Source organism: Phialemonium atrogriseum, assembly GCF_030411735.1.
Source record: "Phialemonium atrogriseum strain 8032-3 unplaced genomic scaffold QBC33scaffold_1, whole genome shotgun sequence".
In the NCBI taxonomy this organism is placed as follows: Eukaryota; Fungi; Ascomycota; class Sordariomycetes; order Cephalothecales; family Cephalothecaceae; genus Phialemonium; species Phialemonium atrogriseum.
Genome location: NW_026848138.1, coordinates 437,437 through 461,528, shown reverse-complemented (window position 1 = coordinate 461,528; position 24,092 = coordinate 437,437). Strand labels below are relative to the sequence as shown.

Genomic DNA, 24,092 nt, shown 5'->3' with positions numbered 1-24,092 from the left:
AATTGGTCTCTGAACCAGGAATCAAAGCATTCTATCCCCATCGAGCCCCAGTACCGAGGGTTGTTGAGCAGCGTTGAGCGTCGCAGTAGCCCGGGCTAGTCCTGGTCAGCAGGATATCATTAAGACCCCTTGAGGCAAGGGAGACTAACCAGTTGGCGCAGTTGGCAAAGTCTTGGTTGTTCTGGTACCACTCGCACGCTCCGTCGTTGTTATAGCAGTCGCCACAACTGGCGTAGTTACAGCAATTCTGGATATTGCCTTGCTCCTGCACATTGCTCAGGGCGTTGTGGGCCTCGTGAAGTGCTATGGGGTCCTCGGGGGCAGGGTCGGTGGGGGAGGCAGGGTCGGTGGGGGCAGCAGGGTTGGTGGGGGCAGCAGGGTTGGTGGGGGCCGGGTCGATAGCTAGAACCGTGTGGGGGGACGATGATGGCAGAGAGGTAGTAAGGGGTAGCAGGACACCATTTATCCGATCGATGTGCTCACCCAGGATCCCGTCGGGGGATTGATCTCGAGCCATCACGGCACCCGCATCGACGAGGTCTGTAGTAAAGCTGTGCAAAGACGTGGTCGCCAAACTGATAGTATCGGCGAAATTGCCCACATGGGAATATTTGTGGAGTTGCTTAATTGGCTCCTCCCTATGGAGCCAGTGTCAAGTCAGCATGTCTCATCGGTGGCGCCATGTCCTAAAGCGTTGACAAGGACGAGAGATAATGGAGTCTCTAGGGAGCGGGGGGACGCGCCGGGGGCAATCCCATACCAGTTAACAATTGAAGGTGCGGAAGAGATGGCCATCGCGGTTTCTGCGTCTCAGGGGGCAAAGGAATGATATAGCTATCAACGTGAGTGCCAAGGACTGCGAGAGAGGCAGAGATATGGAACAAAACTACCGACACGGAAATGAAGTGGTCCGTGTGAGCAGAAGCCTTAGGCTAGGCCTTTTATACGTGGAAAGGTCCGCTTCCGGTTGAGGATACTTGCAGAGCCTCGAGAGCGCAGCTCAAAAGGCCAAGCCGTTGGGCGGATACTGAGAGCTGCTGGAGCATGGTAACTAATATTGTTGATGACCTGCATATGAGACTAGCGGTAGTAGAAATGATAATGCATCCTGTAATTAGTATTGGTCTGGGGTGGCGAGGGGACCGGTGAGATTCCTCGCTCAGAGGTTGAAGGCCCGAAGGGTTCCTAGGAATAGGGAGAGGGAGATGGGTGGTGTGGCCAGCGTTGGGTTCCGATACACGAGGCAACAAGCGGGCAACTCGATCTGCAGCCAACATGCGAATTCACCGGGACCCGGGCCTTCCCCCTCTTCACACCATCTAACAACTGTTCTTGCCACTTGATCCCGTGTCATGAGCTAGGTAATAGGAACCGGGTTGGCCTCGACACATAGCCAATGGTAAGTGGCGTTGCAACTTAGGTGAAACACGCTTGCGCGAGACGGGGAGGGCCATGCAGCGTTAGTGAGGCCAGAATAGGCATCAGTAGGTCTAGAAGACATTGGTGGGGGGGGGTAGGTGGATGACGGAGCCTTCTTACTTGCAGGGCCACGCCATGGGATGACGGGATTGACCAACAATGGCATTTCCGAAAGAACTGAAGGAATAATGAAGACTTGTCATCCCCTTTCCAGCTGTCCTCGAGGGCACCTTGGAACTGGGCGCTGAGTGCTGGAAAGCGCTCGTTTGCAAGAAGACCGCGCTTGAGGGAGCATAGTGTTTCATTCCTTTCTGCACTGAGATACAGCCCGCTGACATGTTTTCCAAGCAAATAAATGGAGAGCGTACACAAAAACCGGGGAAACGAAGAGAGTGCTTGGAACGGATAATGGGGGAAAGCAGACTGGAGCGCTAGGGCGGGAGTGGTGACAACGAACTGAGGCGCAAGCCTCGACTCGGGTCGTTCCGGAGCAGAACCAGGTATAGATTTTGAGAACCACCACCCTCGTCTCGGCCGATCTGTGGACTGTCCTGCCAATGGCGTAATGGATTCGCCCAATTTCAGCAGCCTCTGTTCACCGAACATGTTCTCGCCCCCGCAGCCCCGCACGAATCTTCCCAGTGAAAGCCTGCCTCATGACCATCCGGAGTTGCGCCGTGTTTGATAATAGCGAGTCGTTGATGGCACGTCAGATCGCCTCGCCAGTCGCCAAGGAAAATTGGCTTTTGGGTTGAGGATTGCGGGCTGCGGGCGCAGAAGAGGATCTCGCCCGGACACGTCGCACCACTCGATCTCTGTTGAGCGTGTGGGTTTATCCACATCGAGCAGAGCCTAGGATGCTTTCCTTGGGCTATGTTTAGATGCTTGGAATTCGTATCTGCAGCCTCTCGCCAACAGACGCTTCATTAATCGGGCGCTGGTGCATGCAGGATTGTGTGGATGTAAACCTATCACATCACAGTATTTGGCAGCCTGCTTGAATGACGTGTCAGCTGCCACGATCCAGGAAAGCAGGGAAGTCGATGGTGAGAGTTTTCAGGGTCAAACGCCCCCCCCCTGGAGATGGCACTTCGCCGTCTTCCCTGTCTCTATCTTTTCCATTCGAAGATTCATAAGGGCACTTTCGAGTGCTGCTGGGAGGCCGGATGAGGTCAGGTCCCGTCGGGTAGGCGGTTGTCGGGTGGGTCCAACCGGGAGCGGGAGAACAAAAGCCCGTTTGGAATCAGCCCCGGGCTCAGGCCGGGCACGGTCTCGTGACACCTCACCATAGTACCTAGGTAGGTCATAAGTTGCTTGGATGAGATTGGATGAGAGGGGAGGACGAGAAGAATGATAATCCAGATTTGAAGGAATATTCTGCTGGAACGCGTGGAAGCGTGGGTTTGGAGCCTGGTTTTATACGAAAAGTGTTGCGAATGTCCTTATGTTCAGGACTTGAGATTGAGCGAAAAGGCAAACGGGCACTCGAAGCATTTCAACAGCATGCATTGTCCACTGGCTTTTAATTGGCTGTGACTTGTCAGGGATGCAGCTTGGCCCGCATCAGGGGACGGGGCGATGCAGGCTTCCTCCACCTTTTTATACCCAATGACCAATGGGGATGAGGGATGCAGTAGGGGTGCCCAATTTGAGGCTGCGGACACAATCCGGCCTGCCAATAAGGCCGTGTAAGACTTTTTGTGGCCCAACCCAGCACATCTTCCTCTTTGCTACATTGCCACCTGGCTCGTCATCTAATCCTAGGTAGACCATGGGTGGTTTTATGGATCCGGAACAAGTGTCGAGCCATCACAGAGTGCATCAAGCATGAGACACGCAATCCTCGACTACTCGCCGACCGATCTCATCCCCCAGACGAACCGTTTGCTCAAGATCACAGCCAGAAAGACGCCTATCAGATATCCACAGCATGCCGGAGTCACCTGTCAATTCCCCCCTCGATGCCATCCCAGGATCGCAGCAGCAAATGATGGGTTCGAGGAGCCACCGCGTGGTTCCAGAAGACTGGGATCGCCATAAAGACGAGATCGTTGATCTCTATATAACGCACGATATGACACTTAAGAAGGTCATGGAAACAATGCGCTCACGCCACGGATTTATAGCCAGGTAAGTAGATTCCCCATAGTTACCCTGCAGGCAATACTGATACGTCTTTGCCTAAGTGAGAGACAGTTCAAAATCAGACTCAAAGCATGGTCATTGAAGAAGAATCTAAACGCCAGAGAGGTGCGAACAATGTGGACAATCGCAAACCAGCGTCGCCAAGAGGATGGCAAAGAGACAGTCTTTAAGATCCATGGAAAACGAATACGACTGGAAAAGCTCGAGCGACACGTCAAAAAGCAGGGATACGCGCTGGAAATTATGGACCCTTTGAGCACTGAAGGTACTGCCCAAACCCCCGCCAGGTAATCATGGAACCTGGATTGATGTGTGCTCTATCTAGCTATCGTCTCACCACCCTCAGATATCAAGTGTTACACACCCAATGAATCAGCATTCCCTGAAAATTTCCAGCAAGCACCCTGGGATTCGTCCTCGGGCGACGACGAATCTGATAGCGAATATTGTCTTCACGGAACTGGTGGCTTACGTTTGGACTTGCGCAAGAACAGGGGCAAAAAGTACGTTTCTGGTACTCGATGGCCCATCAGTATTAATTTCTGACGTCAATGTCTACAGAGAGTCGGCCACAGACCCATTTGCTTCGGTACCACAAGATGGCTCATTCCCGGAAATCCTCCCCGAAATGACATGTTCAAAAAACTGCATGCTAAATGACCTGGGTGTAGAGGACGGGCCTAGTGAAGCAAATTCCGAGTTAGAGCGGAACTCTTCAAACATAATCATACACAGTGCATCTGCGAATCAGAACAGCAAAGCACCCCACCCACCAGCGAGCCGACCAGATGCCGCGGGAGGCATGCCGGGGCAGAAGCGGACTATCAAGTCTAACGTAGGAGGGAACAGAGACGAACATATTGGGTCCGCCAAGAGGCCCCGTCAACAGCTCATGAGCTGCCCATACCGGAAGCGCAATTCACTTCGGTTCAATATACGGGACCACACGCGTTGTGCGATCGACTCTTTCACCGACTTGTCAGGGGTAAAGTAAGTAGCCCTAGAAACAGTGCCATCTCCATTTGCGCAGAGAACTCACCGATATTTCAGGCGCCACGTGAGAATTCATCATAGATATAACCGACCTGGAAGTTTCGTCTGTCCTAGATGTCAGAAGGACTTGGCCTCACGCGAAGGGCTACTTTCCCATTTATCAGTGGGCCCCCAGCACATCTGCGAACATAAGCTGCCGAGTCCATGCGACGTTGAGGACGGCATTACCAGCGAAGTCGAGAACGTGCTGCAGGCACGCAAGAGCGCATCCAAAGTCGACAACTGGATCGCATTATGTCGCTTGCTCTTTCCATCCGACGAAGTCGTGCCTAGCTCAGGTAAGTTGCATGTGGTCATAGTGAGGAGGCCATTATTTAACTCGGAGTGTAGAGTTTGTCCCACCTGTTGGGGTGGACGAAGTGGCGGAACACCTTCTATCGGGCCATGCCCAATTGGCGCAGGAGATCCTGGATCAGATACTACCTAGGCTTGAGACAAAGGATCTAGATACGCTCAAGGACACAATCGGTCAAACCATTGAAGCCTTCCTTCAGAGGCAGTTCAACTCTGTCGGAGAGCGCCCTGGAGGAAATTCCCATGGCCGGCTAAAGGAGCGGAAGCCGGAGTTGGTAGACATGACCTCTACGCCGAGGGGGTTGGGCTCAACTGATGATAGCTGGGCGAATCCAGGCATGGGAGCAGGGTACCAGGGCTTCGACCCGAGAACACCAAGGGGGGACTGGATTTCCGAGTTGGGCGGGCCAGCTTGGCCCCAATCCCACATTTCAGAGCGCATATCCAAGCCGGATTCAACAGAACATGTCAACACAAGCACCTGCTTGGCCCAAGTTGAATTCGCCGGCTCATTGGAGCCTTTCTCGCTCTATTCGTTCGATGCTTCCAATTTTCTCTTGGAAGACCTTGACCTATCAGGGGCCAATGGGCATACGTCGATGTCGGGATAGCGGATAGTCGTTGGATGATTGTGGTTTGTGTTCATGGATAGACTGATGAATGCGGGTTTTCATTATGCGTCACATGGGGTAGACGATTAGATACCAGCACAGCCTACAATTTACCTATAGACTTGATATCCTAGGTAGTACATGAATGGATTTCTGCCTTCAGCTTACAGGGACTCCGTCTTGAAAATGATACCTCCCCTGCACCATCTACAACGTCAAAAAATAGATAGGTAGAGATCAAGGGCAGACAGAGACGCAGGCACTTGATGAGGCACTTGGATGATGCCAGCAACCAATAACGTGATGTGAGATGTTGAGGATCGGCAACTCTGAGAACCTGCAACTCGAGAATTTCAGGATTCGTAGCTAGCGCCGGGCCAAGGAGCTTTAGAGGCATCAAAGGAACTTTATTTTTGTGCGCTCAAAGGTATCTGAGTTTTAACTAGGCCATGACCGAAGATCCCGTGCTCGTTCCATACGCCACAAGCCCCAAAACTCGCCTTAGAACAAGACCCATCTAGCCTTCTGAATCCCAGCCGTATCCCGCAGCCGTATCCCACTGCTTGGGCTTGGTCTTTTCCATCCACATCTGCCAATCTGTTCTTCCTGCGGGACTGCAGAACTTCAGTATCTGAGCAAACTACAATGCGGTGTTATTCGTTTTTTTTTTTTTGGAAAAAAAAAAAAAAACCAAAAAAAACCCCGGAAATGAGGAAAAAAAGAAACCAATAAATAAAAGGAAGAAAAGCAGCAAAAATGGAGAAAACCACCCCCTGCCGGGCTCGAACCGGCAATCTTCGGATTAGAAGTCCGATGCCTTAGCCATTAGGCCAAGGGGGCTCGACTAATCTGTTTGTAGTTTCGCTTAATAACGTAAGCTCAAAATTGATGGCCATTAGTCAGCTAGCACCCTTGGATTGACTGGAGGAAGGAGCAAAATTAAACAATGGGAAGCAAAAGCTGCGTTTAAGAGCAGTTGGAGACCTACGTCATACAAGTAGGTAGTGCACAGCTGGTGGCTGCCTGCTGCCTGCCAATCCACAGCAACCACCGCCACCCAATCACCCCTAACCCCTCCCCAGTCATCTCGGAGCTTCCTCCACCTGACAAGCATCAATGCTAACATCACAGTAGCACTTATATACCATCAAGTCAGCGACCTGGCAAAGAGAACCACCTTTGAGCGCAAAAGACAATTCCTGGGGTGCCACTGCGTCTGCTTCGTCGTCTGCTGCTCTTTCTGGCCCTGGGGATAACCCATCTGCTGGAAAGGATGGATTTTATGAGTGATAAATATATTACGGGTTTGGCGCTCATCAACCAGTCACTCCCCGACTTCTGCGAAAATCTGGGCCATGCATCCTCCTCATGTTATATACCATTGACACGACTGGGAACAGTGGCTCGACACTCCACAAGTAGTTCCTGCAAAAAGTCTCTAGATCTTGAATATACTTTGTCACACCATTTGTTCTGATATCCTGGCAGATGGAAAGTGGTTGGCCCCATAGCCATATATGTAACGGTGGAAACGTCCGGTGATGTATTCTCATTCTTTCGGTCCTCAACAATGGTTTTGATACTCCCAAGTAAGCAGGCGAGATATTCTTTGAGCCTTGATATTTATTGACCTTCTTTTGATTGGAGAGATGGTGGTAGTTCTCCACGCGTTTCGAAATATTGTCATTATCCATCAACTGGCTGCGTGCCCAAGAACATCTAATTAGAATCTCTGTATTACATAGGTTGTCTTGTACTGTTTTAGATAGAGGTACCAGTCAGGAATTGCCGCTTGGATGGCAGCGGCGACCACAACACCGGATTGGTCTTTTGACGGATCCCTTCCATCCGCGGACGACAAGGCGGGGACAGAACTGGCCGTATATGGAAAGAGCCTGACTCTTTAATCCCACTTCAGACTTGTCGCAGGGGAGTTTGAAGGAAGGCGCAACCCGCGCGTGGTTGTCGTTCGAACCGGCGAGTCCTCTTGACAAGCCCACGGCCTCACCAACCTGGAGACCCCAAAATCCCAAACTCCATCCACCATTCCTTTCTCTTCGCTTTTTGGGCTTTGCCAAGCAATTCCAGCTATCAGACAACCTATGTGCTTTTTTTTCCCTCTTTGCATGCTAGACAGCTTCGAGCGTTATCATGCCTCCGACGCTGAAAGTCGCCGTCATCGGCGGTGGCCCAGCCGGCCTCGTCACGCTTAAGTATCTCGCTACCGCGCACCAATACTTCCACATTCCACCCATCGAAGTTTTGCTCTTCGATGAAAATCCCGTCCTCGGAGGAACATTGCTTCGTCGATCCACCGAAGCAACCAGGGTAGATACGGCCTTCTGTTATCTTGGTATATGCCCGAACGCTAAACATGCTCCAGCTGGTTTCTTCAAGGTACCTCATGTGTTTCTCGGATTTCCGCTTCATTGTCGACAACGATGACGACGGCTACCATCTCGAAAACGAATTCCTTACCGTGCCACTTTACGCCCAGTACCTTCGCCGTTACTGCAACCGGTTCAACCTTGGAAGACACTTAAGGTCTGGTACCAGAGTTTACAATATCGAACGACTACCCAATGGGGACCATGTTGTCAGATACGAGTGGCATACACAGGGCTCTCGGGAAACGGGCGAATGGGCGTGCGATGCTGTTGCAGTCTGTACCGGACTCAATCACACCCCCCACAACGCCCAGGTTCTTGGCTTGGAGAGGTTTGGCAGAACCGGCGTGGTACGAAGAATCGATCGTGGAAATGTCGCTAGTTTTTTCTGACATGCCCTTGGTTTTAGAATCGCGTCATACACTCCAGCGAGTTCACGCACACACGCTTGTTAAACCGTGCGCGGACGGTGGTGATCCTCGGTGCCGGGGACTCGGCAATGGACATTGCCTACCTGGCCGTCAACTATCCAACCGTCAAAAAAGTGATCGTGTGCCACCGCAATGGGTTTTCCGTCGCCCCCAAGGTCGTCCCCGAACCCATCTTCCTGAAGCGGTTTGGGAAGCCGTCAGCCGGTAAGCCACCCAACAAGCCCCTCGACACCGCTACCGCTAGCCTCTTCGACACCATGTACGTGCCGGCGCGTCTCCAGAGAGGCAGGCTGCTCTGGAGCTATTACGACAAATTCATGAAGTTTATGTTTTTCCTGGTCTCCGGTACCAGTGCCGGCATCGATCAATGGGCTGGAGGCCTACACAAGGTCGAATATTTTGCTGACTCGGGTAAGCCATCCTCGTCCAATGTTCCCGAAGCGACCATTAGCTGACAAAAGCAGTTTTCTACGTCATGTCTGGAATGGCCATCCCATACATCTCCGCTCGGCACCGGGGCAAGCCGTGGCGGGTTTTCAACAAGATCCGCAGCTTCTTCATCAACATTCCGATTCCTGAGACCGGCGACCGGGCCATTCACCTGGCTCCGTGGCCATGGGGAATCAATATAGATGGACGACTCCTATTCCGCGGAGACAACCAACCCGGGTATGGCCACTGGCAAAATGAGCAGGTCATGGCAGACGTTGTCATCCGGGCTACCGGATACAACCCGTGATTCAGCTTCCTTACGCCAGGGGAGTACCCCACGCTGGACCAGGCAGTCAATCGGGGCATATACAGACACATCGCAGAGCAGTTTGCTTACATTGGGTTTGTTCGTCCTAGCATCGGTGCGAAGCAAGACCCCCTTGCCTCTTCTTTTCCCCCACTAAGCGTCTCTCCTAGGAGCCATACCTGCACTAGCAGAGCTACAAGCCCAGCTCTGGATATATCGATTGCTAAGGTACAGATATGTCGACAAGCTGTCTACTCGTCTCACACCCTCGGGGGTTCTCTGGGACCCAATCGTTGACGGCTACGTTATCGGGTTGCCCCATGGCCCCAACGATGTGGCCATCCAGGGCTACGACCTGGATTACGCCCTGCACCCTCGCACCCACTACCGCGCCAACAAGCTCAGGCGCGGCGTCGACCACGAAAGCTACGCGTTCCAGCTCGCACTTGACATGGGTGCGGCGCCGACAGCCACATACATGCTGAGGGTCCACGGACTGAAGGCATTCTACACGTGGGCAATGGGCCCCAACTTTAACACAAAGCTCCGTCTGATTGGCCCGTGGGCTCGACCAGACCTGGCAATGCCCATCTTGACGGGGGAGCTGTACAGGGTCGTCAGGCGCACCGGAGGCTGGTACTGTAAGCTTAAGGAGCTACTGGTGGCTGGAAAGCACAGGAGAAGCTGAAGCTGACTCGGAGATCTAATTAGTCTTCTTCACTCACACGGTGATCCCATTCGTCCTCTTTGGTTTCTTGAGCCTACTCCTCCGGATCTCGGATATGTTTAGGTGATGGTGGGCATCGGCTAGAAGTGGGGACAGGGCAGGCGGATTTTCGAAGGACATGGACGATTACGCCAGCTTGTGACTTGGGAATTCTTGGGGGGGTCTATATTGTTAGATGGGTAGGGAGTGTATCAGGGCTGGCTGGGGGAAGAACTGGGTGTATCTAATACTGCCGTGAATTTTATTCGTAGCCCAACAACACGACGGGATGTTCCAATTCCTCTCAGACCTTGTCGGCATCGGTGTCAATAACCTTGCCCCCGATGTATGTCTGATCCTTCTCCGCCAAACGAGGAATAGATGGTCAATGCAGAGAATCCAGACGACCAGGATCGGGAAGAGCATACTTACCGATTCCCGCTGGGAGGGAGCATCGGGGCGGGGGAGCGGGCAGATGCTCACGGGAATCCGGGGTCAATGAAGGGCCCGTTCCGTTCTGCATGAGCAGATCGTCCACCTAATTTATGATGGATCGGCGAGTTTTGAGATCGAACCTATCAGAGGTCTTAGCGACCATCCATATGCACAAGGCGGACGTGGGGCCCTAAAACGACTTAATAGTTCTGTACCTACCCACAGAGTATTGCTAAGTTGGGTTTTTCTTTAGGGGGGAAGAAGGGGCGGTGTCTTGGAATCTTGGTCCGTAGCGGTTTGCGAAAGATTTGGGAATTGGTTCGCATCCGCAAGGCGCCGCTAGTTCTTTTGGCTTCCAAGCCGGTTTCACGGGGCGGCGCCACGCCAGCCGGGAGAACTACCGTAAGCCACAGAAACGGCCTCTAAGCCCCTTATAACCTAGACGTAACGGCTATCCATGCAGCTAAGGAGGCATCCCTGACAGTGGGTGCCGGGTGCCGTGCCTACTGTGCATGTACGACGTGGGTTGGATCTTGCATCACACTTGCATGCGAAATAGCCCTGTGATCGGGATACGGTGGCTTTCAACCCCGTTCCATTTGCCCCTCCACACCGGTTCAATACTAGGTACATACCTCTATTTATCTACCCCTCGACGCCTCGTGCGTCTCCCCCGGTTTTCTGATCCTAATGTCTTCATCCCAACATCTGGTATACAGTTCTAACAACAGACCTGCAAAATAACCGTCAAGTCACGCCTGCAATGCCTTCTGTCAACTTCGCTGGCCTGGCTGGCCTGGGAACGGTCCTGGTAAGACCTATACACTCCCGCGTCACACCACCACCCCCAGTATCCCCCCTAGCTGACCGTCCCACCCTAGCTCCTGCTAGCGGCCGTCGCCCGCGTCACCTACAACCTGTACCTCCACCCCTTGGCCTCGTTCCCGGGCCCGCTGCTCCACCGCGCAACGCGGCTGGCGTTCCTGTGCCGCATCTGCCGCGGCACGATGTCGTTCGACGTGCTGGCCTTCCACGAGCGCTACGGGCCCGTGGTGCGCATCGCGCCCGACGAGCTCGCGTTCGCGGACGCGCGCGCGTGGAGGGACGTCTACGGCCACCGCACCGGGTCGGCGGCGGGGTCCGAAGAGATGCGCAAGCTGGGCACGTTCTATCGCGTCAGGGGGGTCCCGCCGGGGATCGTGGCAGAGGACCGCGAGAATCATGCCATGCTGAGGCGGTTGATGGCGCATGGGTTTAGCGATCGGAGTATGCGCGGGCAGGAGCCGATCATTGGGGGGTACGTTGATTTGCTGGTGAGGAGGATCGGGGAGCGGGCGGTGGATGCGGATCGGAAGGATGAGGGCACGGGGTTGCTGTGTAGGAGGAGGTTGGATATGACGGCGTGGTATAACTGGACCACGTTCGATATCATCGGTGATTTGGCGTTCGGGGAGCCGTTTGGGAGCCTCGACCGCGCTGAGGCGCACCCGTGGGTGGCGGCGCTGCAGGGGACGGTCAGGACGGCGGTTGTGATCATTGTGCTCAACTACCTGGGGATGGGGTGGCTCATGCCGCTGTTGATGAAATATGTGCTGAGTAGCAGGAGGAACCACGTCGATAGGACCGATGAGAAGCTGAAGCGGAGGATGGAGATGGATGTTGAGAGGCCGGACCTGATTGAGGGTCTGTTGAGAAAGAAGGATGAGTGGGTGCGTATATCCCCAACCTACCTACCCCTCTGTTTCTCCCCGGTGAAGTTCGCGGAGGTCGTGGGTGGAGGGAGATTTTCTTTGCGGCACCTGGAATCACTTATGGCAACCCTTGCGCTGACTCCCCAATCAACACATGCAGCACCTAAGCCTAGAGCGGATCCGGGCCAATGCCAGTAATCTGATCATCGCTGGTTCTGAAACCACGGCCACTCTCCTCGCCGGAATAACCTACCTCCTGCTGGCGAATCCCGATTGCCTGAAGAGAGTCACCGAAGAGGTCCGCTCGACGTTCAAGTCGGACGACGAGATCACGCTCAGCTCGGTCAGCGATCTGGAATACATGCTCGCCTGCCTCAACGAGGGCCTCCGCTGCTATCCACCCGCGCCGCTCGGCCTACCCCGAGTGGTTCCCCGGGGGGGTGCGACCATTTCCGGCGTGGTCGTGCCGGAAGGTGTAAGTTGCCCCGCGGATCCCCGATGGTGGGCCATACGGGCATAGGACACACACAAGACTAACCCGCCGCCCTCACACAGACTACTGTTGCGGTGTGGCATTGGGCGACCTACCACATGGCCGCGAACTGGACCGAGCCGTTTGCGTTCAGGCCGGAGCGGTTCCTGGGGGATTCCAAGTATGCGGGCGATAGTTTGGATGCGCTGCAGCCCTTCTCGGTTGGGCCAAGAAACTGCATTGGGAAGAAGTTAGTTGACGTTCCCGCGAATTCCCTCTTTGCTCATATTGCTAACAAAGTTGCGCTCTTGCTCGAAAGTCTCGCATATGCCGAGATGCGGCTAATCTTGGCAAAGCTTCTCTACAACTTTGACATGGAGTTAGCTGACAAGGACGTCAACTGGATGGACCAGAAGGCTTATTTCCTCTGGGACAAGCCGCCATTGGGTGTCTATTTCACGCCGAGGAAGGTGTAGGTGGCGATTTTGTGCCTCATCTTTTGCCGGTCTGGTGCTGGGCAAAGTGTGTGCCTATTTCGCGTGATATGGCAGTCAGAAGGAGTAGGTACCTATCTAGTTACCTACTTGAGTTACCTGGACAATCTCTCGCGATGTGTTTTTGGGTTACTGAAAATGGCCTGCTTGGGTGAGCTAGTGTCACTCGGGAAACACATGACTGCACACTCGTTGCAGCTGAGGTGCTCTTCTGAAAAACGGAATGTCGGGATCTTCCTGGTACTGCCACCTCCTTCTGTAATCTGAGCAACGCGATGGGCCCATCATATCCAGAGAAACGGCAACAAACAATTGCATGGGAACTGCCGTGCTCCGCCACGTCATTATCCTCCCTGCCGGAGTGCTGACGAGGGAGTGTCACGTTCCTTCAAGCGGTACGACGACGATCCTGAGTCTGAAACAGCAGGTAGTCAAACCTTCAGCATCCTCCCATTGGCTGTGCCAGCCCCCCCGCCGTTCTTTTTCTGGGACGGGAGTCGGTCTACAACTCGGGATCCTACCACCCCCGATGTCCCTTGTGCTTTCTCAATTCGGACCTGCGCGGTCAGACAAGCCACGGTCGGCCGACGCTGCGTACCGGCCCTTTTCAGAGGTCCCCCGTCGTACGACTGCGGCTGGGTGGACGATCATGACGTGGTACCTGGTGTTCTCGTTGCCTCGCGTTGAACGATTTTTTGGGTTGTTCCGTAAAGTTTGCAGGTTTGCAGTCTGCATATCAACCTCCCTTTATCCTTTGCCCTGGCGAACCTTTTTTTTGGTTGCTATTCCATTTGAATGCGCGGCCACGTTGCCACACTTCGTTTATTTATTTTTCTCAAGGACAGGTCTACCTATCCCCTAAAATTGATCGGCTCTCAAACACAACATCCAGCTCTGAAACATTCCAAGAGTTCCAACGATGGCGAGACTAAATCCATCCCCAACCCCTTCCACTCCACCACACCCCTTCCTCCCCCCCCCCCTCCTCCTCCTCCTCCTCCTTGCAACAACCCTCACCCTCCCGCACCTCACCCTCGCCACCCCCTCCTACGTCTACGGCGACCTCACCGACGCGGCCCCCTTCTCCCTCCCCGCCGCGCTCTTCCGCGACCTGACGGCCCACCCGGCCGCGACCGCCAACGCGTCCATCGCGGGCTACAACGTGTCTGCCCCCGCGGGCACGGACGCCGGCGCCGGCGCGCCCCTGCCCGGCTGGACGCTCGCCGCCGCCGTGGCGCCCGACGTGCCGCTCGCGGCGTCGGGCAACGCGTCGGTCGATAAGAGGAAGTTCACGGTCGCGACGACGCTGGGCATCGCGGCGCCGCCGCAGCTGCTGGCCGGGGGCGGGGGGGCGCTGGTGCTGGATCCGAGCTGGAGGGTGTGCGCTACGGTGTATGTCGGCGGGATCCTGGGGGCTGCTGAGGGGGACGGGCTGCTGAAGACGCAGGGGAGCTGCTCCGAGGTGCTGCCGGGCGACTGCCTGAATGAGATGATGGTGGCGGCGGTGACGAGCGGGGTGGATGTCGAGGGGCGGTGTACGAATCCCGGGCTGCAGAGGAAGTGTGTGGGGATTATTGGCGCCGATGGGGATGGCCCATCTTTCCGTACGTTTGTGATTCATTCCAATCTCCCCGCCATGAGCTCGGGGGTGACGCCTTCTGCGGAAGTGGTAGTGACTGGGTGCTGACATTGTTCTGCCTCGAACTCTAGCTCTCACGGAGAGCATCATCTCTGCCAGGTCATTTTTTGAGTACGGGTCCTCGCCCACCGAGAAGGGCAACGAATCGGCGCTGGCGGAGGCGACTGGGACTATCTGGCCGGTCGTCATCGCATGGGCGCACCTCGCTGAAAACGGCGAGATGCAGTCCACTAACGCGTACGTGTCCTGCGTGCGTGCCTCGAACACGGTCGGCGGCTCTGGATCGGTGGATGGCGGGGGGGCTGGTGCGGGCGGGGAGAACGTCGGTGCCACGAGCGCCGGCCTCTCGCGATGGGCCTTGATTGTGGCCGTCGGTGTGACGTTGTGGATGGCGGCATAGTTGGACTTCCGGCTGAAGCTTGCGGCACCAGCTCTTCTGACTCCAGCTGTAAGATGTGGCTGGTTCCTGGTGCATGTCGTGGCGCTGTGTTGGCAACATCATCCTTTCACTCCCCGTTTCCGCATTCTTATACCCCTAACTGGCCCATTCGGCGCCCAAGGAGTCTGGGAGATGGAATTTTAAACCCCTTTGATTCAAAAAGATGACACTGTTGTCTAATTATGGTGTCATTTTGAGGGTCGACTCAACAGTGATCTTTTGAGACGGAACAAGTCAGGGGTCAGGGGTCAGGTCCGATCCCCGCCACAAACTTCGACAATTTGTGGGACGATTAACGATAATGATAATGAACAAACTGCTTGATTGCACCAGCCTTGTCTCCCCCGTTTCCCTCCCTTCTACTCTCCAGCCTAATAGTTATCTAGCTATCCGAAATTATCAAAACAGTAACATCCTGAATGCTGTTCCCAGGGAGGGAAATGATCGCGGATAGCAGCTGCCCTCAGGAACTCTGCAGATCGTCAAGGCTCTGCTGAAGGGCCTTCACCAGAGAATCAAGCTCGGCTCTTCTGGCCCTGTGGTTCTCGGGCTCGGAACCTATGCGAAGGAGTTCCTCGTCACTAAACCCGGAGGCGGTTTTCGGGCAGAACAGCGTCGGTAGTCGGGATAGCACGTGGCGCTCAATGACTTGGCGACAGACGTTGTCGACAAAAGTCTTCATAGCTACCTGGGAATGGTGTGTAAGCTTTGGATCTCGGTAGGTTGCAGTCCAAGAACTACTTTGTAGTAGGCGTTCATGCCGGCTAGAGCCTCAGAACAGGCTTGATCGTCCATTTTGATGATGGTGTTGCTGCGAATGGCCTGCAATAGCTTCTCTATATCGCCGGCGTTGCAGCAGCCATCTTGGTTCCCAAACCAGTCGGTTTTGAGTGTGCTGCGGGCCTTTGCCATCGCTGCATCTTGTTCTTTCCGCCTGGCCTTCTGGATATTGTCCGTGTAGGAGTGGTTATAGGTGATTGGGTGGTATTTTTCGTCGGCAATCAACTTGTCCAGCTCCTCGTTGGCAAGCCTTTCACTCTCGGAAAGGTTCCTCTGGCATATCATCGTGATCTCCTGGTGCACTGCCTCCTCTCTGACACTGGCATTGATCGCCTTCTCGACCCAATTGGACACCATCAACACGACATTGGCAAGATGATCCCTGGCGATGCGGGGCCATAGGCTTGACTGTTCATGGAAGAGCTCGGCTAGGAGAGCATGGTTGTAGTTACCGGGCAGCTCGCGCCCACGGGTCCTCTCGTAGACCTTCGTGCGTTAGTCCAGCTGGGAAGAATTGTGCAAATACGAAACAGAGACTAACTTCTCTGACCCAGGCATTTAATTCCTCCTCAGAAACGCGAATTTGTCGTGCTTCGTCCTCATCGTCATCGTCAGGCTCGCTCTCCGAATTCTCACTGTCAGGCTGGGCCGAGACCTTCCTCTTCTTCCCATTGTCGCGCATATGATTGGCGAAATTTCCATTGACCTTGTGAACATCCGCCCGAAGCCGAGTCTCGGGGATTTTGAAGAACTCCATGTCGGGCCCCTGGTAGTTCCCGTCGAGGGCCGCCTGCGCGAGCTGGTGAAACTGCATGCTCAGGCCCGTGAGGAAGTATCGTATGTGTCCAACAGTCGGCCGCTCGGCTCCCATCAGAGCCAACTCCGCTTCCGTCACTGCAAGCCGATGCTTTATCTCCTCTCGAACTTTGGGAAGCTCCTTCTCTATGTGCCTGCTCAGGAGATCTTGGAGGAACAGTCTCAGTGGCTCTACTCCGACGCGACGCATGCCGAGGTTGTGCTCTTTCCATGCCGGTGTGGAGAAGAACTTCTCCTCGCGGCGAGCGAGATCGTCCCAAGTCAGGCCCTCCTTAGCCTCGGCGGGGCTTGCGTTTTTCATGAGGAAGAAACCAAGCTTCAGCTTGACCGAGTCAAGGCTCTTTGCCAGCATCGCGATCCTACCCTCGACGCCTTTGGTGATCAGATCGGGCTTGGTGATAATGCCCACGGTGCGTTGGCCGTCCGGGTCGTGCTGCCGTACCAGCTGTAGAATACCCTGGTTGGCAATGTCATTGCTGGCTTGTAGCACAGCCATGATGATGGTACGAGTGCTGGAAAGGTACGTCTTGACCAGCTCCCTGACGATGCGGATGTCTGCGTCTGTTTGGTCCTCGTTGGGAACCGATATGAGACCCGGCAGGTCGACAATGGTCAGATGAAGATTGGTCGGACCGACAATCTCGATTCGGAGTACGTCTTGGGCAAATGTGTTGCCGCTTTGGGTCGATCCGTATCCGCGGATCCCCATCAGGGCCGCGCTCTCGGAGATGACCTCGGGCAGTTCCGACATATCATCTGATAGGTTGCGTCGGTATCTCCGCAACGTCTCCCGAGTTTCTGGAGGGCGGCGAGCGGAGGGTTGGATGCTGGCCGAGATCCGCAGAGGCTCGGTGTTATGTCGAAGGATGATCTCCGTGGGGAACCGGGTACAGAGTCCATCCTGCCTTGGAAAGGGGACCGAAGTCACGCGCTCCAGGACTGAGCTCTTCCCGGCGGACTGGTCCCCACAGACGACCAACTGAGGCAGGGAGACATGCTCTCCCACTCCATTGGCCCGGATCTTGTCAATTTGGTTCAGACGGCGGGTGGACTTTGCAGAGTGAAGCCCATGAATGGGCACGGCCGGAGAGATGCCCGTCGATGAAGCGCTTACTGTCATCGTGAATGTTGCTCAGGTTGGCTGTGAAGGAGCTAACACGGATGAGATACCCGCGGGGAATGCTGGCACTATGTATGTAAAGAGTCAGAGAAGCTGGCATGCATCGGCAGCAGCTTCAGACTCTGAGTTCTGCTGCTCTCCTGCAGGTATTCGTTAACTTGGACATGTATCTCGTATAAAAGATGCATTTCGGCCCAGTCCGTGCATATTGGTCCGGGCCTCTGAAACACTCTTGCGCTGCTACTAGTCGGCTGCGAGAGTTCAAGATGATTGGCGTGGCATGTGCAACGTCGGCGGCATCAAGTCATGTCGTTGGCGTGGCCCTTGAGAAGGTTCGGTCCCACCAACTTACCCCAATATATGCTTTGCAAGCCGCGTGATACCGTCACACCCACACATCAACAGCATTTCACTTTCACCTTACTGCCACCCGCCCACCCAATATAAGGGCTAATTCGGACAAAGTTTTGCAACGCAGGCAGGTGGGGGTGGTGCAGCGGTTAAGGGGGACGCCCCTTGACCGTTGACCACCCCCCCGGTAAGCACCAGACACGACTGTGATACCGAAAGGTCGCCAGTTCGAGCCCTGATGCAGCTAGGGTTTTAACTGGCGATACTCGGATCCGGGGATCGCGGCTCTGCCCGGGGAGCCGCGATCTAGTCGCAAACAAATATCCCATACCAGACACGATTAAGTGGGGGGCGCTTCAGTAACCACGCGGTGAAGATGGTTATCAAGGGCTCGTAAATTGTAGAGTAAGAAAAGGTAAGTTTGTAAAGTTTCTCTTTTTTTTTCTCCTTTTTTTTCTTTTTCTTTCTGTCCGCCTCCGATCCTCCCCAGGCTTAATCTGCCACACTTTCTGCGATATGTGATGGAGTTTTTTTCTCTAGATTACGGTATTTTGTCTTGATATTTTAATGTGGTACATTGGGATGATTTCTTTGAAGATAGCAGTGATGAATACAAGATGGTTAAATAATTAGTTTGGAAGCGCATTTTTAAGGCGGAGGTACTGGAAGTGATCTTAAACTATAACAATGGTAACATTGCGAAGTAACATTGCGAAGTTCTAGGAAGAGTTGATGCTTTTAGTATCTTGTACAGTTGGTTAGGCACGTGGCTGCGTTATACACGAGCAAGATTGCCACGACATGTGGCGATGTTGGTAAACTGATCGACAGACACGTTGTCTAACTTGCAAGTATTTGGGATTATCATTCATCAATTTGGTCTAGCCATAGAATCGATGCTAGCGAGGAAGCGCTAAGTGTCGCTGATCATGCTGTAGGATTACAACGCGATGATAAAATCCCAAATGGAGTGACGTCTTGATCATCACTTGACTAGCAGAGGGTCACGCGACCATCGTGACGTAAAGACCGCGTCTGCTACATATAACCATGGTTTCTCTAGCAATCCCCTCTCGTCTTACTTCTCCCAGCAGAATTTGCCAATTTTGGTCAATCAAGATCACACAGAATCATCCACCAAAACACAATCCAAACAAACCACAAGATGAGCAGCGGACTGTCTGACGAAGCTGTTATCGAGGGCCACGACCTCATCGAGCGAGCCGAGACCGAAGAGCGGGAGGTGAGCACGGTATCCATTCGCATAACTAGGTCGTAGCATCAGGCTGCTAACCATCACCACTTAAACCCCGGCGCAGGCCCACAAGGGACACTCCAACCTCCAGTCTACAGAGTCACCAAAGCCGTCGGCCGGCAGCAAAGACAACGCCGAACCCGCTGATACCCTAAAGTCGAAGCTGGACAGCGTGAAGGAGGCATTGAACTTGAAGAAATAAGTGGCAAGACCGCGAGACGGGATATATTGTTGGGGGAGTGTACGATATGGTGGCCTTGGATAGTTCCCCCTTGAAGAGAAAAGAATGAATAACCAGTACCCACATCCCCCAGATCCTCTCGATCAGAAATACCGTCGTGAACTCTACCATGTCAGCGACGACGTTATTATGCTGCGGATTGGCAGGATATTTTCGTCTCAGGGCTGAATCTCTGGCACTGAAATTTGGAAAATCCTCCTCCTTTTGATCAGCTCATCATCCTGCCCCTCACCGCCGTTCTCTCTCAACAGCACTCTGGCAATGCTACCAAAACCCAGGCTCGTGTTCTAGCCCAAAGATGGCCTCGCCTGATGGGGCCTTCGATGAGTGGGAGGCGATCATTTACAACAAAGACAACGTACCAAGCCATTGCCAATTTCATGTCCAGTGTCCCGAGGAGAGGTTAGGCACGAAATGGCAACGATGCGCTACGTAGCTGCCCATAACACAATCCACGTGCCTCGCGATTTCCACTATGGGACAGCCGCCGAAAACCCGACCGGTTGGGCCATTCATCATGGAGTACATTCACCACAGCCAGACTCTAATTATCACATGTCCCGAACGACGCCAGCCGTGGAACCAACGAGTATCATCAGCTAAATCCCGATATTGCCGAAGAGAAGCTGGAGTTCATCTACCTCCAATGGCCAACATCGTCCTGCAGCTATCAACACTGACCTCTGGAAGAGGAGAGGGGGAGCATGGCTGGCTGTGGAAACGCTGAGGGCGTGGCGGGCCTGCACCCGGCGGGGACGGGGACAGGGGGTGTCGAGAGTGGGAATGGGAATGGGAATGGGAATGGGAATAGGAATTGGAATGGAGTGTCAAGACGCTGGCGCAGCGGATGCAGGAAAGTTAGGAGACCAAGACGTAGATAGTCAACTTTGCGTCGCGGAGGAGCTGGTCGTTCGATGGCCTCTTCTGGAGGTATTTGGATCCGGCATACTTTGGGAGAAACGCGGGCGGGGACTACAAGGCGAGGTTGGGTCTCCTGTCAAAACAGGAGACGGAGGCAATGGAGCCATTTGTAAGGGCGAAGATGGAGGAGGCGAAGGAGCGTGTTCTTGTGGATTGGGAGTACGAGAGGGGGAAGGCGCATCTGGCCAAGGTGTTTGTTTTTAAAGGAACCCATCAAATTCGTTGGCCTCGATGCATGTTGGTCGTTTCAAACCGGCGACGATATGCGTTCAATGGGCAGCCTAGAATTGCGAACCATTGACCCGTTTCTGTGACCCGGCTGGCCCTGTGTTCCTCACCACAAGTCAGGGCCATGTCCGCGAAGAGCTTAAAATAGAGCTGGTGGCCAATTATTCTGAAAATTACATGTCGCCTCATAGATGTGGCATTTGAACAATCCAAGGGACTCAGTGTCAAACAGAGGTTGATTTACGATGACTCCCTACCATTCCTGACAGAAGAAGGATTGTGAGAAAATTAAAGTTTTTAGAAGATCGGCGCTAGAGCAAGGGAGATCATCAACTAAAAGTTAGCGGCCCTGATCCCTGAAAACCGGACTCTCAATCAGTGGCCTGTTTCGACCTCTCGCCAACCTCAATATCGATTGGCTGTCCGTCAAAGAAAGGCGCCTGGCCGTTCTGCGTGACACCCAAGGCGCAGTGACTCCTTGATCGAGTTGTATGACCAATGAATTACAGTTCCGCGCTTTGACGCAGGTTATTTTAACAGAAGCATTGTTTCTAATGTTTGTTGGTGAATCAAAGACGCTCCAAGTCCCTGAATCATGACTCGGTAGTGTGGATATAAAACTGGCTGTCTCCCACCTCCTGGCTGGAGATTTGATTTTTCTTCTTCTTCTCGACCCTCAATTCGTGCTATTCATTTTCCCTTCCCATTCTTGACGACATTTCCAATCATGAGATTTACAACCATACTAGCAGCGTGTGCTGCTGCAACTACAGCTGTCGCAGCCCCAAGCATGAAGCGCGCCAGCAAGCCCGACGACAAAGGGAACACGAAGTTGCTGCTGGGCAACACCGGCCACATCTACATCGCCGACTTCAAGGACGACAAATTCTCCATATCTCTCAACCAGTCAGTCACCGGCGACCCGGCCTGGATGGCCTTTGCCGAGCCCAACCGCGTCTACGCCGTCGACGAGTTCGGCGCCACCCTGAGGCTATTCATCCTGGACCTCGATAAGAACACCCTAGAGCTGAAAGCCGAGCAGACCGGCAGCGCCGGCGTCGTCCACCTGGAATTCAACAGGGACAAGACCCGGCTGGTGGGCGCGGGCTACGGCGCCGGCAAAATCGACGTGTGGAACATCGAGAACAGCGACCTCAAGCTCATAAAGACCATCGACTCCCCCGGACCCCTCGGCCCGGACAAGAACCGCCAGGCCACCGCGCACCCGCACCAGGCCGTCCTGGACCCGTCGGGCCGCTTCTTCGCCGTCAACGACCTCGGCACGGACACCATCCTGCTGCTCGACTCCAAGGACGACGCCTTCGAGGTCGTCAACCGCGTCCCCGTCTCGCCGGGCGGCTGCGGGCCGCGGCACGGCGTCTTCGTCCCGGACGAGGACGATGACCAGAAGACCGCCACGCACTATGTAGTCGTCTGCGAGATGGCGAGCCTGGCACAGGTGTTCTCGCTCGACTACGCCACGGACAACATCTCGTTCGCGCACGCGCAGTCGGTCTCCACCTACGGCGACACCCCGCCGCCGTCCGGCCAGGGCGCCGCCGCCGGCGAGGTGGCCATCTCGCCCGGTGCTGACGGCGCGTACGTGTACGTGTCCAACCGCATGAGCGGCGCCGCGACCGACTCGATCGCGCGGTTCCGGTTCGTCGTCGACGGCGGTGGTGGTGGTGGTGGTAGCGAATGCGAGCCGCCGTCGTCGTCGTCGTCGTCGTCGCCGGATCTGCTGCTGCAGTATGTCGACTCGTCGAGCACGGGGGGCCTCAGCCCGCGCATGTTCGGCCTGGCGTCCACTCCCGGCGTGGAGGATACGCTGTTCGTCGGGAACGTGGAGGGGCCGGTTGGGTTGGTGGCGCTGGTCATGGACCGGGGAGGGGCGAGGGGTGTTGGGCGGGTCACGTCGGATTTGTTCGACGGGCCGTCCTCGGGGCCGCAGTTTGTGATGCCGATTGGGTAGGTGGCTGGGAGAGGAGAGTATTTTGGGTGTCTTTGATGGTGGCGTTAAAGTTTGGGTAGTTGCGGTTGCGACTAGACGACGGTACTCAGCAATAAATTGGTTTCTGCTTGTTTGTGCCACGTACCCAAATATCAAGCAACTTTAAAAACTTGATATTTGTAAGACTAATCTACGCTGGAAGTCAAAACATCTGCACTAGCTTAGTGAAGTAGAATGTGTTCCTACAGTAAAGCATTGGAATCGCTTTGTTGTAATTAGATTTGTTTGTAGAGTTGGTTAGCTCTGGAAGTTCAGGTTTAGCAGAGGTAAATCCAACCAACTTACGGATACTTGGGTCAAATTTGTTAATCGAACGTTTAGAGTTGTCTTATGGAAAAGTTGAGCACAATTGGTTTTTGTTAACAGTGAAGATGCTTCTGGTAGTGCTAAAACATGAACAAGACAAGCAAGACTGGTTCCACCACAAAGACTTTTTATTGAAGATATAATATCTGATTAACGAGCGACAAAAACGAAACCCCTTAGCCAATTCATTTCCAACGCGACTCTTCCACCTTCTCTCACCCAATTGCCACCTTTCACCCCCAACAAGTAAGTCATGCCTTCAAAACCCTATTGGGTTGGCCAATGTCATCCAGCTTAGAAAGTACGGAGATAATCGCCAATATAGCACTTGACCGTATCAGTGACCTTCGACGCCGACCCGGCAGGGAGCCCGAAGGCGCCGCAGACCTTGTCGGCCACGCCCTCTCCCTGGCGGGCTAGGGCACTGGCCACGGCGGTCTCGATGAAGCGGTGCTGCGGAAGTCGCATAAAGTGTCAGTCGGTCTGGACAGCTTCTCCCCTACAGGGGGCAATAATCAGGGGTAGTAGGGGAGACACCCACCTGGTACGGCTTGCGGCCTTTGTCGTGAAGGATGAGGAAGCGGTTCTCGCCCTCGACGTTCTTCTGGCCGTACTGGAAACGCTCGTCGACCGTGATTTTGTAGCCCTCTAATTGTGCCCGCAAGCGGTCTGTTAGTTCGTGTAATTTGGGGTGGAGTGAGGGATTGTCCGATATTCCCCGAGATATTGGTCCACTCACCGCCGGGAAGAAGTTCCGCAATCTTGCTGATGTGGTTCGGGTTGGCCGAGGTGGAGGACTTGTAGAACTCGGCCGCAATGAACAGGGGGAAAGTAGTCCCTAGATGGAGTGAGTTGGTCAGTACATCCAGAATACCACCCCTACCGACAGGTATAGCTGTTCTAGACCGGACCAAGACTTACCGGTGGCAAGGTTGTCGGCGATGAGCTGGTAGTAACCCTCCTGGCGCTGACTGAAGTCCTGCTGCCACTTCACGGTGATGGGCTGGCCGAGAGCGGCGCCATCGAAGAGGGGGATGAGGATCTCGTTGCCTTTCTGGACGGGAGCAGCCATCTTGTATTGGTATGGTTGGTGTTGGTTGGGGGAGAA

General features: G+C 54.3%; 8 protein-coding genes and 1 non-coding gene across 9 annotated transcripts; 6 read left to right on the top strand and 3 right to left on the bottom strand.

Annotated features, from left to right (window-relative positions):
- Positions 1–4,035: 4,035 nt before the first annotated feature.
- Positions 4,036–5,135, top strand: QBC33DRAFT_2728 (uncharacterized protein). Its single transcript, XM_060423198.1, has 3 exons — positions 4,036–4,067; positions 4,126–4,554; positions 4,615–5,135. Exons 2-3 carry the CDS (start codon positions 4,193–4,195, stop codon positions 5,042–5,044), a joined length of 792 nt encoding a protein of 263 aa, XP_060288459.1. The 5' UTR covers positions 4,036–4,067; positions 4,126–4,192; the 3' UTR covers positions 5,045–5,135.
- Positions 5,136–6,289: 1,154 nt separating this feature from the next.
- QBC33DRAFT_t2 lies at positions 6,290–6,362 on the bottom strand. The gene has a single exon. It is a non-coding gene; the product is annotated as a tRNA-Arg (tRNA).
- A 1,311-nt stretch (positions 6,363–7,673) lies between these two features.
- On the top strand, positions 7,674–10,057 carry QBC33DRAFT_582721 (uncharacterized protein; the record flags this gene model as incomplete). Its single annotated transcript, XM_060431355.1, has 7 exons — positions 7,674–7,850; positions 7,906–8,259; positions 8,319–8,751; positions 8,805–9,049; positions 9,104–9,194; positions 9,250–9,720; positions 9,791–10,057. 7 exons carry the CDS (start codon positions 7,674–7,676, stop codon positions 9,871–9,873), a joined length of 1,854 nt encoding a protein of 617 aa, XP_060288458.1. The 3' UTR covers positions 9,874–10,057.
- A 765-nt stretch (positions 10,058–10,822) lies between these two features.
- Positions 10,823–13,026, top strand: QBC33DRAFT_2672 (putative cytochrome P450 monooxygenase). The gene is made up of 5 exons (XM_060423154.1): positions 10,823–11,031; positions 11,102–11,929; positions 12,072–12,386; positions 12,467–12,633; positions 12,703–13,026. The coding sequence occupies exons 1-5, from the start codon at positions 10,984–10,986 to the stop codon at positions 12,857–12,859; spliced, it is 1,515 nt and encodes a 504-aa protein (XP_060288457.1). The 5' UTR covers positions 10,823–10,983; the 3' UTR covers positions 12,860–13,026.
- Positions 13,027–13,772: 746 nt separating this feature from the next.
- QBC33DRAFT_582719 (uncharacterized protein) lies at positions 13,773–15,278 on the top strand. Its single transcript, XM_060431354.1, has 2 exons — positions 13,773–14,481; positions 14,588–15,278. The coding sequence occupies exons 1-2, from the start codon at positions 13,797–13,799 to the stop codon at positions 14,914–14,916; spliced, it is 1,014 nt and encodes a 337-aa protein (XP_060288456.1). The 5' UTR covers positions 13,773–13,796; the 3' UTR covers positions 14,917–15,278.
- Positions 15,279–15,418: 140 nt separating this feature from the next.
- On the bottom strand, positions 15,419–17,671 carry QBC33DRAFT_443558 (dynamin; the record flags this gene model as incomplete). The annotated part of the gene is made up of 3 exons (XM_060424226.1): positions 15,419–15,643; positions 15,694–16,221; positions 16,277–17,671. 3 exons carry the CDS (start codon positions 17,669–17,671, stop codon positions 15,419–15,421), a joined length of 2,148 nt encoding a protein of 715 aa, XP_060288455.1.
- A 1,199-nt stretch (positions 17,672–18,870) lies between these two features.
- Positions 18,871–19,781, top strand: QBC33DRAFT_2650 (uncharacterized protein). The gene is made up of 3 exons (XM_060423130.1): positions 18,871–19,265; positions 19,342–19,518; positions 19,592–19,781. Exons 1-2 carry the CDS (start codon positions 19,188–19,190, stop codon positions 19,477–19,479), a joined length of 216 nt encoding a protein of 71 aa, XP_060288454.1. The 5' UTR covers positions 18,871–19,187; the 3' UTR covers positions 19,480–19,518; positions 19,592–19,781.
- Positions 19,782–21,083: 1,302 nt separating this feature from the next.
- Positions 21,084–22,775, top strand: QBC33DRAFT_564720 (Lactonase, 7-bladed beta-propeller-domain-containing protein). The gene has a single exon (XM_060430407.1). The coding sequence runs from the start codon at positions 21,395–21,397 to the stop codon at positions 22,637–22,639; it is 1,245 nt and encodes a 414-aa protein (XP_060288453.1). The 5' UTR covers positions 21,084–21,394; the 3' UTR covers positions 22,640–22,775.
- Positions 22,776–23,209: 434 nt separating this feature from the next.
- QBC33DRAFT_564719 (uncharacterized protein) lies at positions 23,210–24,056 on the bottom strand (the record flags this gene model as incomplete). The annotated part of the gene is made up of 4 exons (XM_060430406.1): positions 23,210–23,437; positions 23,526–23,632; positions 23,724–23,822; positions 23,906–24,056. 4 exons carry the CDS (start codon positions 24,054–24,056, stop codon positions 23,279–23,281), a joined length of 516 nt encoding a protein of 171 aa, XP_060288452.1. The 3' UTR covers positions 23,210–23,278.
- Positions 24,057–24,092: the final 36 nt, after the last annotated feature.

Excerpts from the sequence above, each read along its gene's own strand:
- QBC33DRAFT_2728 (XM_060423198.1), top strand. The coding sequence starts at position 4,193 with ATGACATGTTCAAAAAACTGCATGCTAAATGACCTGGGTGTAGAGGAC. Across the intron at positions 4,555-4,614 it reads ACCGACTTGTCAGGGGTAAA|GCGCCACGTGAGAATTCATC; the intron begins GTAAGTAGCCCT and ends CCGATATTTCAG.
- QBC33DRAFT_2672 (XM_060423154.1), top strand. The coding sequence starts at position 10,984 with ATGCCTTCTGTCAACTTCGCTGGCCTGGCTGGCCTGGGAACGGTCCTG. Across the intron at positions 11,032-11,101 it reads CTGGCCTGGGAACGGTCCTG|CTCCTGCTAGCGGCCGTCGC; the intron begins GTAAGACCTATA and ends GTCCCACCCTAG. Across the intron at positions 12,387-12,466 it reads GCGTGGTCGTGCCGGAAGGT|ACTACTGTTGCGGTGTGGCA; the intron begins GTAAGTTGCCCC and ends GCCCTCACACAG.
- QBC33DRAFT_582719 (XM_060431354.1), top strand. The coding sequence starts at position 13,797 with ATGGCGAGACTAAATCCATCCCCAACCCCTTCCACTCCACCACACCCC. Across the intron at positions 14,482-14,587 it reads TGGGGATGGCCCATCTTTCC|CTCTCACGGAGAGCATCATC; the intron begins GTACGTTTGTGA and ends CTCGAACTCTAG.
- QBC33DRAFT_2650 (XM_060423130.1), top strand. The coding sequence starts at position 19,188 with ATGAGCAGCGGACTGTCTGACGAAGCTGTTATCGAGGGCCACGACCTC. Across the intron at positions 19,266-19,341 it reads CCGAGACCGAAGAGCGGGAG|GCCCACAAGGGACACTCCAA; the intron begins GTGAGCACGGTA and ends ACCCCGGCGCAG.
- QBC33DRAFT_564720 (XM_060430407.1), top strand. The coding sequence starts at position 21,395 with ATGAGATTTACAACCATACTAGCAGCGTGTGCTGCTGCAACTACAGCT.